The 13396-nt window shown below is 36.0% G+C and overlaps 1 protein-coding gene across 2 annotated transcripts in view; it reads left to right on the forward strand.

Moving 5' to 3' along the window:
- The first annotated feature begins 324 nt into the window (after positions 1-324).
- Positions 325-13396, forward strand: part of SMC5 (structural maintenance of chromosomes 5) — an 87767-nt gene continuing 74695 nt past the window's right edge. For both annotated transcript variants that reach the window (XM_031677172.2, XM_031677173.2), the window contains exons 1-2: positions 325-633; positions 4942-5083. In XM_031677172.2, the coding sequence (XP_031533032.1) occupies positions 434-633; positions 4942-5083 (342 nt within the window). In that variant the 5' untranslated portion in view covers positions 325-433. The remainder of the gene's footprint in view (positions 634-4941; positions 5084-13396) is intronic.

Below are 13396 nucleotides of genomic sequence, written 5' to 3' on the forward strand. Positions count from 1 at the left end.
CCAGGTGCCCGAGCAAACGCCTCCCTCCGTCTCCTCGCAGATGTTTCCTAGGAGCGCTGAAAAAGCTTTCAAAATAGTAAATGGAACTGATGTCTTTTTTTGAGTTTAAAACAAAAACACCAACAAAAAACAATAACAACAACAAAAACCTCTAAGAGAAATGCAGAGATGTACAAACTCCTGTAGCCACGCCCCGCGAGGTACCCAGCTCCACCCCCGCGTTCCCGCCGGCTAGGGACTCCAAGGCCCGAGCGGGGCGGGGCGGAGGGGCGGGGCGCGCCCGAGGACGGCACGGGGCCGGGACTGCGCAGGCGCGGGGCGGGATCGCGGGTTTGTCGCGCGCCGGGCAGTTCGCGCGGGAGTGGGGCGCCGAAGGGCCGGGGCTGCAGGTCTGTGGGAACGGAAGCCGAAGTCGGGAAAGGAGGAAGCCAGGATGGCGACACCGAGCAGGAAAACGTCGACCTCAAGCCCCCTGGCCTCCAAGAGAGCTCTCCCGAGAGATCCCTCGTCGGAGGTCCCGAGCAAGAAAAAGAGTTCGGCCCCTCAGGCGGCGCCGCCGCCGCCACTGCCGCTGCAGTCGTCCGGGCCTTTCGTGGAAGGCTCTATCGTCCGCATCGCGATGGAGAACTTCCTGTGAGTGGCCGGAGGCCGTGCGGCGGCGGCAGGGGAGGCGAGCGGGCGAGCGGGCGGCCAGGCGGCGGGCGCAGGCTGCGTGCGTGCGGGAGTGGGTGGGTGGGTGGATGTGTGCCTGGCTTGGGGGGCTGGCGGTAAATTCGTGCCGGGGTTGCCGGGAGGGTGTTTACTCGCAGGCTGTGGAGATAGACGTGTTTGTTGATGTGATAGGTGTGTGTCTTGTGTGATGTGGCTTTTAAATTCTTAACGCCAACGTTGTTTGAAGGCGTCCTATGGCGGCCAGTGGACGTAGTAGGGATTAGGTCTCTTCCCGTTGGGAGTCACGGCCTAGAGAGGTAGGGTATAATCTAATTCACAAAACTGGGCCTTGGGAACTCAGAGAAAGCAACAGATAAATCACAGCGGCAGTGGTGCTGTGGCGGATTCGTGAAGACTAAGTAGTTGCCAGGTAGACAAAGATGGTGAAGGTTGTTTTGGATAGAGGTTGAAATGTGGAGGAAAATTAAGTCTTACTCTCATTTGTTGCGCCTTCCTACAGACCTTTGACCTCATTCAAATCCGGCTTTCTTCCCTGGTTTCTTGTCTCTTCCTTCAGACAGCTAATAATCAATACTCTAGAATTTACTAAATATGTTCTAACACAAATGCCGTGTTTAAATCTAGCACTTTACAGCTTATTTGATTAAAGTCTATTTTTTTTAAGATTGCACGGAGTGGCGTAGGGGAAACAGAATTGCAGTAGCAATAACAACATTATTTTTTCAAGCATCGTGTGCCAGGCATTGAAATAGGTGCTTTATTTACACAATGCTTTCGTTGGTTTCTCATAACTACTTGTACTATCTCCTCTGGTAAGCTCAGAGAGGTTAATTTGCCCACGTTTACACAGCTAATAAGTAGCTGAATTACTGTTTGAATTCAAATCAATAAAGTTAAATATATTCAAATGAAGTATCTACCATAACAATGTATGTGTGTCAGGATGCCATTGGGGCACAAAGGATGAAATGGTTAATTTCATCTACAACTGTGAGAAGGGCTTTGTACTGGAAGGTTTAAAATCTTAAAAGATGGGAAGAGCGTTGTTGACAAAGGAACTGCGTGAAACAGTTTTATTTAGGAAGTTTCCAGCATTTTAGTGTGGCTAGAACATAGAATGTGAGTGAGTATGTGGACAGGGTTGATACTTAAGTTGTAGATAACTGCTGAGGATCTCTGTTTCCTATGATGAGGAATTCCAGCTTTATCCTGTAGGCAGCCAGGATGCATTTTAAGCAGGAATGACATGTGACTTATATTACTCTGGAAGCAGTGTGAAGGATGATTTAGAAAGGGTGCAAGATTGGAGGCTAGAAGGCTTTTACAGTATGAAGGCAGAGCTGATCAGGGTTTGAACCTAGCAGTGTGAAGTAGGAGATTTGTAGAAAGAAGAGATTTGATAGGATCTGGCTGCAGATTAATTGACGCAAGAGGGTAAGGGAGGGATGCAGCATTTTTCTCAATTCTCTGCCTTAGCTAATTGGTCAGATGTAGTGCTATTCAGAAGGAACAATTTGGGGAGGATAATAATAAATGTCTGTTGGATCTTGTGACTTGAAGTTTGCTGTGGGGCATCTGAAAGATCTTCCGTAAGCAGTATATAAGGGTTTTGAGCTTACAGGAAAATGTGGCAGGTGAGAGATTTGGGGATCATGCATATAGGTGATAGTTGAAATTGCAGAGGTAGTTGAGATTGTCCAGAAGGAAATATAAATACGAGTAGAAGACCCAGTACAGAGTTCTGGAGGAAACCCAGCATTTAAGGATGAGGAGTAGAACTTGCAGACTGAGAAGGAACTGTTCAGGGAAGTAAGAAGGGAACTGTGGGAGAGTGTTATCAGAGAAGCCAAGGAAAAAGAGTGCTTCAGAAATATCTTGTTACAGTAAAGTCAGATAACAAGACGGAAAAGAGCTCACTGCCTTTAGCAATTAGGAAATCTTTGACTCTTTGATGAAGTAGTGGAAGCAGAAAACTTTGCAGCTGTAGAAGAATGAATGAGTGTGAGGAAAGAGGAGAAAGAAAAGGGAGCTGGAAAGTGCATAGCTCAGTGAAGTTTTGTTTGTTTTCACTATGAGAGGACTTTGAGTTTTAGAAATGAAGTAGGAGCGGTAGGCTTAGAGAACCGAAATGGCCTGAAAGAGTGTTCAAGGGAAGGAATCTTGTGATTGAACCAAGTCGAATGGGATTGAGAGTGGAGGGAGAGATTTCTAGGCAGAAGGGATAGCATGTGCAAAGGCTTGGAAAAAGAAGGAAACGAAATAGTCAAGAACTGAAAGAAATTCATGGTAGGTAAAATTTAGAGGTCTGATTAGAGAATAGAGGAAGGAGGTAGAAAGTAGAAAAAGATGAATTAGAGCTAAATTATGAAGGGGCTTACTTTTTCCTTTTTTTAAAAAAAAGTGATGTCAGGTTTGCACGTTTACCAGCATGATTTGGTAATTGGATGATGGAGGGTCGCTTGCATAGAGGTGAAGGAGATGGTAAGAATCAAAGATGATGAAAAACTAATGCTTAGGTTTCTGACTTGGGCAGCGGGACGAATGATGTTATCATTCTCTAAGAAACCACAAGAGTGGTTTTTGGTTGGGAAAGATGGTGGGTTTAGTTTCGAATGTGTTAAGTTTGTGGTGACTTATTGTGGGACATCCAAATAGAGTTCTTGAGGAGGTAATTGCATATATAGGCCATCTGGGCTGACTTTCAGCATACAGGTGCTACCTGAGGCCATGGAGAATGCATAAGATACCAGGCTAAGTGTGTAGATGAGAAGAGAGTGAGCTTCTGATGGTAGCTCTTTCAGGGAGGGCTCAGAGAAAAGGGAATTCCCAATAAACGTAGAGTCAGAACAATTTTTTTTAAATGCAGAGGCTGTATTTTGTTCTTGGTAATTTTTCCTGTTTATAATATTTGTGTATATATTATAGGCCGTAAGTTCTCATGCTTTTTCCTGTTATTTGTTACTGTTTACTTAAATACCAGTTGCATCACTATTTTAGTAAGTCATTTGCACAGAGATTTCCCAGCAGGAAATTTATTAAAAGAATGAGGCTTCATGTGTTGGGTGTAAGAAGTCCTACGTCAGGTAATATTCCAGATGTCTGAAATTCCCAACTAGTTTACTTTAACCATTGTAAAGTGTTCCTTTAGGACTCAGCTGTTAGCAGAATAAAACATCTGAAAAGATAGGTAGATACAGTGTAGAGATGTGGGATTGGAAATGTGGCAAGAAATACTTCTCTTTACCACCTGTTTTTGTTTTATTACCACCTGGCATTTCAGATTATTAATTTGAATATTAAAGTTGAAGTGTGCTTGGTTAAATTATTTAAATACTTAGCATGTTAGTAGCAAGCTAAGCTTTTCTTTTTGGGGCATTTATTGGCACCTAACTGAAAGCCTGTGGGAACAGAACATAATTTATGGGTTCCACTTCAGGATATTCAAAGACAAGATAGAAGGATATGTGAGTCAGCATTTGCTTCACATTTTGCCAGAGCTGTCCCTGAGGACCAGGAAGGTGTAGATGGTACTGTTGCAGGTAGAATGCTGGACAGCATGCTGCTTTATGGTATGAGGGAATGTCACAAAAGTGGTTGGTGATGATGTAGTCTTGTTTTTTTTTCCCTTAGGAATAGAAGTTACTCAGTTGTATACTAAAAATAGATCCTTTGGTGAATGCCTGCAGCATATTAAAAGAAATGGATGTTATTTTTGAAAAATTAATAGTAAAATGAAACTATTGGGTTGAAATATCTTCAGTTTTCTTATTATAATAAAAATAATTTGAATTGTTTCAAATATTAAACAATGAGAAGTTGCTAGTAAGCATTTTAATTCCAAGAGAAATATAAATGTAAAATCCATAGATTTGGGATGAGCCATGACTTTGCTTACATGTAACTTGTTTTAAACTTATTTGTACAGCAGATGTGATGTACTCTTGCATGTGTTACAATTATTAAAGAATAAATAATATCAAACTTCGCTTTATTCAGTAGACTTAGTATAAAAAAAGAAGTCTTATTTTCTTATGAATGTTCTTATTTTAGATATACATTATCACTTTTTCATTTCTCCTGCTGACAGATTTTTCATTCTAGTTATTAATGACCTATAAATGACATTAAATTACTAAGGTTAGCTGATTTTTAAAGGAATTTGAGGAAGTTTGTAGATAATGATAAGGCAAAGCAAGAAAAAATGCATTGATAAGAAAATATTCTTCATCTTTTATCTCTGCTTAGTAATTTCATTTCTTTATAATTTAGAACATATGATATCTGTGAAGTGTCTCCTGGACCCCACTTGAATATGATTATTGGAGCTAATGGAACAGGGAAGTCCAGCATCGTGTGTGCCATTTGCCTTGGACTAGCAGGCAAACCAGCTTTCATGGGACGGGCTGATAAGGTGAGTTAAAAAAGTAACATAAGTACTTTTTAACAAAATTCAAAGCCATGAATTGCTTTTAGTAACAAATCAATTCCTACATCTCAGTTCCTTGGTTATAATAAATGTGTTGTGCTTGAATATAAATAGTGAAGTTGGTAGATAGAGACACTGGGGGGAAGACTTCCATTTCCAGAAGTATGTTGCATTATATGGTATACCTAGAGAATTTTCCAAGTATGTAACACCTGCAGTCTTAGAAAGAGTATAAATATCTTTTAAAATGTATTGCTGGGCTTGTGGAAAGGTGAAGTAAGTTTACAAAGGTGAAAAAAAAAAAGTTTGAATCTGAAGATTTCAACAAGCTCTGGAGTTGTTTCCCCAGGGGTATTTGCTTGCATTGCACCCTGAAGCCTGGCTTTGAATTGGTTACATGGAGTTGGGGGTCCTGAAGGTGAGGAAGGGTTAGAAGATAAAATTAGAAGCCAAGCGCTGTGTGTAGCAGGAAAAAACACCACAAAATGGGATAGCAGAGTTACTTATCTCATTGTTAACTCTGAATAGAGTAGAGAGAAAAAGAAAATTTTCCAAATAAGCCTTAATGTATACACTGTAATTTTAATTTAAAGTAGTCCCAGTTGGTAATATTTCCTGGCAGCTGGCAGAAGTAAATGTAAATCCTCTGAAGGAAAATACCTTCAATCCAGTCCTCAAAAGAATTCTAACATAAAGTTCCAAGAGGTTCATGAATCAATACCTAAAAAAATTTCACAAAACATAGGAGGAAATGAATTACCAAAAATAGAAGCTAACAAAAACAGCAGACCTGTTTTACAATCAGACCTACAAAGCTTGTAGATATAGAATGTAAACTGGAATATTTAGTTTGTTTAAGGAATTAAAAGAAAGTTGCAAGTTTAACAAAGGAATAAGTAACAAAAAGATGAAGTAAATTTGAAAAAAAAATCATATAGAGCATAAAGAAATAAAAATACATGAGGATAGAAACTTGGTAGACAGGTAAAACAACAAAGCAGACACATTTGAGAATCTGTGAACCAAAATACCTGACAGTTTTTCTAGAAATGCAATATAGAGCATAAAGGGAAAGAAAAAGGTTTGAAATCAAGGTTGAGACCTGGTAATTAAAGGAAGATAATCTCTAAGTATCTCTAAAGAGAGAAAATGGACTAAGGAAGAAGCATTATTTAAAGGAATAATGGCTAAGAATTTTCCAGAAATGTTGAAAACCTGAGCATCAGATTCAGGACACCTCATATATCCCAGACAGGATAAATGAAAGCAATACACAAACAGACACACTGTAGTGAATTCCAGAATGCTAAACATAGTAGTAGTAATATGGTCTCAGAATGGGAACGGGGGTGGGGTAGCAAAGCCTGAGATCCTCACTAAAGGAACTTTGAAAGTATATAATTTAGGAAGAATGATCCCAGAAAGAAAATCTGAGAGGTTAAAAAAAAAAATGGTGAGCAAAAAAAAAAGGGTGTAAACATCTAGGAAAGTTATATGTAAATTCTATAAAATAATACTGATGTCTCATTTGTCAGATTTTTGGGGGTGGGTAATTAGGTTTGTTTATTTTTAGAAGAGGTGTCTGGGATTAAACCCAGGACCTCAATCATGTTAAGCATGTGCTTTACCACTTGAGCTACGCCCTCCTCCCTTCATTTGTTAGGTTTTTAAATCAGAGAACTAAATGCTGCCCTTCTGGAAAACAGGAAGGAAATGATCAGAATTAAAATATTCTATAAGTTTGTATTATTGGGAGGAAGTTAAGATAATTGGTTAACTTCAGAGTTTATTAAGTTGAATATGCATGTTAAAATGGCCAGAGTAAACCATAAAAAATTGAAATACATAGCCTCCAAACAAGAAAGATCTTAAAAAATAGGATGAGAGAAGTGGAGTAGAAAATAACCACTGCCCAAGCAACCCAGTAGAAGTCTTAAAAAAGGAGAGGGAAAAGGAAAGAAACAGAATTGTAGAAAAGGAGATCATTAAAAAATATAAGATAGTGGAAATACATGTACAATACAGTAATAATGGTGTAAATTCTTGTTAAATGAGAAAGTCTGTTAGAGTAGATAAATAGAGTTCAATTTTGTTTACTGTAAGCATATCTAAAATAAAAAGGTATAGAGAAGTTGAAAGTAAAAGGATGAAAAAATATTTACCAGGCAAATATACAAAAGAAAGTAGGTCTAGCTGAATTAATAACAGGCAAAACAGAATTCAAAACAAAAAAACTTTTAGAAATAAAGATGGTCATTAAATATTGATGAAAGGTTAAGTTCAGCAAGAAGATAATTCAGTTAACTTGAATTCACATAATCTCACTCCAAAATAAAATAAGCAAAATTGCAGAATTCTTAAAAGACAAGAGATCCATCATCATAGTGGAAGAGCTATTGATAACCAGTAGATCAATCAATAAGTAGTAAGAATATAGAAAGATGTAAACAGCTTGAACTAATGGACATGTTGTAAACACTGCACTTACCAGTTGGAGAAGGCACATTCTTTTTAAGCAGGAATGGAGTGTTTCTTAAAATTAACCATATACTGAGCCATCAAGCAAGTATCAAAATTTATCAAAGAATTGCTGCTACCACATAGACCATATCTTCTGGCCACAATGCTATTAAGATAGAAATAATAACACTAAAAATTTCCCATTTGTTTAGAATGAAACATTACTTCTATATTATATACAGATCAAAGAAGAAATCTAAATGGAAACTGAAAGGTAGGAGAGGAAGTTAATAACATAATAAACAATGATAAAATAGGGACCACAAAACCAAAAATTGACTTCTGAGAAGATAAAGGGGGGTAAGGAGAGAAAAGATACAGGAAATGGCAAAAAGTAATAGTTAAGATATGTTATATTGTAATCCAGAAAAAAACCCAAATTTAAGTGGTTTAAGCATAAAAAAGACTAATTCTTACTCCTTCTCCAGTATAGGCCATCTTTGGTCACCTAGGTATTTAGGTTGATGAAGTCTTCATTTCAGTATATACAGTTGACCCTAAACAATGCAGGTTTGAAACGTGAGGATCCACTTAAACATAAATATTTTTCGATAGTAAATATATATGTTCTACTCATACTTAATTGGACGAAGCAAGTCATGAGGCCATAACTAGGATCAGAGAAAAGAGCAAGGGCAGTCCTACTATTGGCTTGAGAGGAGAATCAGAATATTCATGAACTGCCCTAATGACTACCACCAGGGCATTACAGGAATGCAGCAGAGGTTTAAAAGCTTATTTGAGAATATTAGGAGAAACTTTATTCTAATAAAGCTTAAAATTTTTTACAGTTGTGGATATATATGTTTTTATAACTATTTAAATGATCAAAACTTACTCTTAAGTAGAAAAGATAAGTTAGCCAGTAAATTTTTTCTCATAGAGAACACTAGACAAAGACAATTATGGCTTAGTTCTAACAGCAGTAAGTTCCTATTTTATGCAGAGAATATGACTCTAGGTACTAAAAGCAGTCAAGGATAGAATGAAAAAATTACAAGCCAGTCTCACTCATGAATCTAGAAACAAAAATCACACAAAAAAAGAAACTTCATGTTGAATTTAATAATACATACTCCGTGACCAAGTTGAATTTATTCAGAGAATGAGAGATTGATTGACTATTAGGAAACAAATGAACATAATACATCACATTTTAATAGAGAAAAAGCATTCAATCAAATTCCACAGTAATTTATGGTTAAAAACTTTTAGCAAACTAGGAAAAGAGGAGACCTTTCTTAATTTCATAAAAGATATCTATGAAGCTGTTCAGGAGCAAATCAAGGTTACCTACTGTCACTACTATTCAACATTGTACTGGAAGTTCTAGGTAGAACAGAAAAAATACGTGTTGGAAAGAAAGAGAACTCATTCACAGATTATATTAGTGTTTGCATAAAACCCACAAAAGAAATTCCAGATAAGCCTTCTGACAGATTAATATGGATATTTACCCGGATTATTAAAGATTATATAACATAAACACTGAATCTGTGGGCACCTTGATCTTGGACTTCCCAACCTTCAGAACAGTAACAAATGTTTAAGCCACCCAGTCTATGACATTTTGGTTTTAGAAGCCCAGACTAAGTCAAGGACCTTTTCACATTCTTTAACTTACTGAGGACTCCAAAAGCTTTTGTTCTGTGGGTTATGTCTATCGATTAGAATTAATAATAAACTTAGAAATAACAGATTAGAAATAAAAACTGGGAAACAAAAAAAGTTATGTAACAAAAATTAGTTGCATTTCTACATACTACACTGAGCAGAAAATGCAATTAAAAATGGATATTGTTTACAGTAGCAACAAAAGTATGAATTACATAGCATAAATCAATAAAAGACATGTAAGATCTATATGCAGAAATTACACATTTTATTTGAAAACATTAAGTGGAGAGAAGCACTGCATTAATGGACAGGAAGAACTAATATAAAAATGTCTTTCTTCATATATCGTATGATATCCCTTATATGTAGAATCCAAAAGTGATACAAATGAATTTGTTTACAAAACAGAAACAGACTCACAGACATAGAAAACAAACTTACAGTTACCAAATAAGGTCGGGAGTGGGGACGGGTAAATTAGGAGTTTGGGATTAGCAGATTCTAACTACTATATTTAAAATAGATAAACAACAGAGTTTTACTGTATAGCACAGGGACCTGTATCAGAATCATGTTAATAACCTATAATGGAAAAGAATATGAAAAAGTATATATGTGTAACTGAGCCACTGTGCTGTACACCAGAAATTAACACATTGTAAGCCAACTATACTTCAAATTAAAAAAAAAACTAAAAATAAGCTAAAGGATATATTGTACAACACAGGGACTATAGCCAGTGTTTTATAGTAACTGTAAACAGTATAACCTGTAAAAATTGTGAATCACTATATTGTACACCTTTAAGTGTTCAATAATAAAAGATACCAACCATAAAAAAAGTCATCCTTCTATTTATGTCATCTACGTATTCAGTGTTATTTCAGTCAAAATCCCAGTAGTGTCTACAAATTATAAGCTGGTTCTAAAATTTAGATGGAAAACCAAGGGCCAAGAATTAATAAGATACTTCTAAAGAAATAGAACAAAATGTTAAGACTAGATGCTGTAAAACTCTTAGAGGGAAACATAGGCAGAGCACTCTTTGACATAAATTGCAGCCATATTTTTTTTGGATGTCTCAGAGTTATGGAAATAAAAACAAAAATAAACAAATAAGAGCTAATTAAACTTAAAAGCTTTTGCATAGCAAAGGAAAGCATAAAACAAAATGAAAAGACAGCCTACAGAATGGGAGAAAATATTTGCAAATGATGCGACCAACAAGGGATTGGTTTTCAAAATACAGTCAGCTCACACAGCTCAATATAAAAAAAAAATAATAATAACCCAATCCAAAAGTGGGCAGAAGATCTAAATAGACATTTCTCCAAAGACGATATGCAGGTGGCCAATAGGCACATGAAAAGATGTTCAACATCACTAATCGAGAAATGCAAATCAAAACTACAATGAGATATCACCTCACTCTAGTCAGAATGGCCATCATCAAAAAATCTACAAGTAAATGCTGGAGAGGGTGTGGAGAAAAAGGAACACTCCTACTCTGTTGGGTGGGAATGTGAATTGATGCAGCTACTATGGAGAACAGTAGGGAGGTTCCTTAAAAAACTAAAACTAGAGTGATCATATGATCCAGCAATCCCACCACTCAGCATGTATCAAGAGAAAACTCTAATTCGAAAAGGTAAATGTACCCCAGGGTTCATAGCAGCACTTCTTACAATAGCCAAGACATGGAAGCAACCTAAATGTGTATAGTAGAGTACAGCCTAGCCATAAGAAGGAATTAAATAATGCCATGTGCAGCTACATGGATGGACCTAGAAATTATCATTCTAAGGGAAGTCCATCAGTCAGAGAAAGACAGATACATCACTTATATATGGACTCTAAAAAAATGACACAAACTTATTTACAAAACTCACAGAAAACAAGCTTATGGTTGTGAGGAGGAGGGAAAAAGGAGGGATAAATTGGGAGTTTGGATATAAACTACTCTGTACAGAATACATAAACAACAAGGTCCTAACTGTATTTAATAGCTTATAGTGACCTGTAATGAAAAAGAGTATATATGTATAACTGAATCACTGCCATACAGCAGAAATTTCTGTAACATTATAAATCAACTATGCCTCAATTAAAAAAAATGGGAAAACAAAAAATAAAATTTAGGTGAAAGAATAAAGGCCCAAGAATAGAGAAGATACTTATAAAGAAATAGAACAAAATGGAAAAGCTTGCCTACCAGGTATCAAAACTTAATACACAATTACAGTAAATTAAGACATTGTGGTGTTGGTTTAAGAATGTATGATAGACTGTTGTAATGTTACCGAATAAAAAGTCCAAATACAAAGCCATGGTTAGTAGAAGCTTGATTGATGACGGAACTGACATTGTAGATGAATGGGGGAAAGATGAGTAAATAGTACTGAGACAACTGGTTATCTGTACAGGAAAAAGTGAAATTGAGGCCTTTCCACACACTTTTTAACAAAAATCAATTCCAGGTGGGTTAAAGAGCTAAATGGGATTGATGAGAAGTTTTTAGAAGATACTGGTGATAGAAGAGACTGTCTTTGTGACTTTAGGTTAAAGAAAAATTCCTTAAATAAAAGTATAGATGGCAAGGGAAGAGTTGATAAATTCAGCTATAATAAAATTTAAAAACTTCTGTTCATCAAAGGAAACCTTATAAAGAAAAGACTAGCCACAAATTGGGAGAAGGTATATACAGCACTTACAACAAAACACTGGTATCCAGACTATGTAATAAGCAAAAGAATAACTCAAAGAAAAATGGGCAAAAGATATGCTCTGATGTCTCACAGAAGAGGCAGCCCAGACAACCAGTAAATGCATGAAAAAATGCTCAATTTCATTAATTATCAGAGAAACAGAAATTAATGCTGGCATGGTATATCCAACAGACCCATAAAAATTCTAGTGATGCCATGTGTTTATAAGGATACAGAGCAGTGGGAACTCTGATGCATTCTTGGTGGGAATATAAATTTATACAATCTCCTTGGAAAATGATAAGGCATTACCTAGTAAATCTGTAAGTGCGTATATCCAGTCCCTCAAAAACCTCCTAGGTACCCTAGTCAGCTCTTGTACATTTATACTAGGTGAAATTATGTAAATATTTATAGCAGTATTGTTTGCAATAAATTATAGTATGTTCATATAAAACTGACTATTGTATGACAGTTGAAAATGAATATATGTATATATATGCATGGCTGGGACATTGTACTGTACACCGGAAATATAGTCAGACACATTGTAACTGACTATATTCAGTTTTTTAAAAAAGAGGCTAAATAAACAAATAAAATTGAATATTATATGACAGTAAAAATAAACCTTAGCTCATTGGTTAAATATCAAACCTATTTTAAGGAGGAATGCCATCTTGAAAAAATAACATGTAATATGAATTTGTTTATGGAATGGTCAAAAACAATATACTTAATGTTTAGAGATACATGTATATAGTAAAAGCAAAACATGATCAGCAGATGAGTTCAGAGATTACATCTGTTGAGAGAGAAAGATGCAATTGGAGTGAGTTACACAAAGCCTGTCAGATACACTAATAGTGAACAATTCCTTAAATTGGTAGATACGTGGTGGTTTTATTATTACTTAAATAGTGCGTGAAGTTTATATATACTGTTTTGGTACATATTGCACATAAGAACATATTTTAAAAAGAAAGTCTAAAAATTGAGTTGTTACTCCACTGTAAAATATTTTTAAAACTTGAAATAACTTTTTCTAAAACTATTAAAAGGGGGAAGGTATAGTTCAGGTGGTACAGCACATGCTTAGAATGCACAAGGTCCTAAGTTCAATCCCCAGGACCTCCTCCAAAAAATAAATAACTAAACCTAATTACCTTCCCTCCAAAAAATTTTTTTCTTAATTATAAAAAAAAACTATTATAAATATTTCAGTATTATCAAAATAATATAACAGGTTTCTTAGCCAGGCTTAAAAATTTAACATAGGTTATGAAATTGAGTTATATACCCCTTAAGATTATAAGTAAACCTATTCAAAATATAGTTTCTTTAATGTTATATAGGAGGCATTTTTGAGGTAGAAAACACACTGCCTTGTTAATGGTTAGCTTTATAACCTTAGTCAATTGTCTGGGCCTGTTTTATTTCAAGGAAAAGGGATTCG

This window comes from Vicugna pacos, chromosome 4, assembly GCF_048564905.1.
Source record: "Vicugna pacos chromosome 4, VicPac4, whole genome shotgun sequence".
NCBI lineage: Eukaryota > Metazoa > Chordata > Mammalia > Artiodactyla > Camelidae > Vicugna > Vicugna pacos.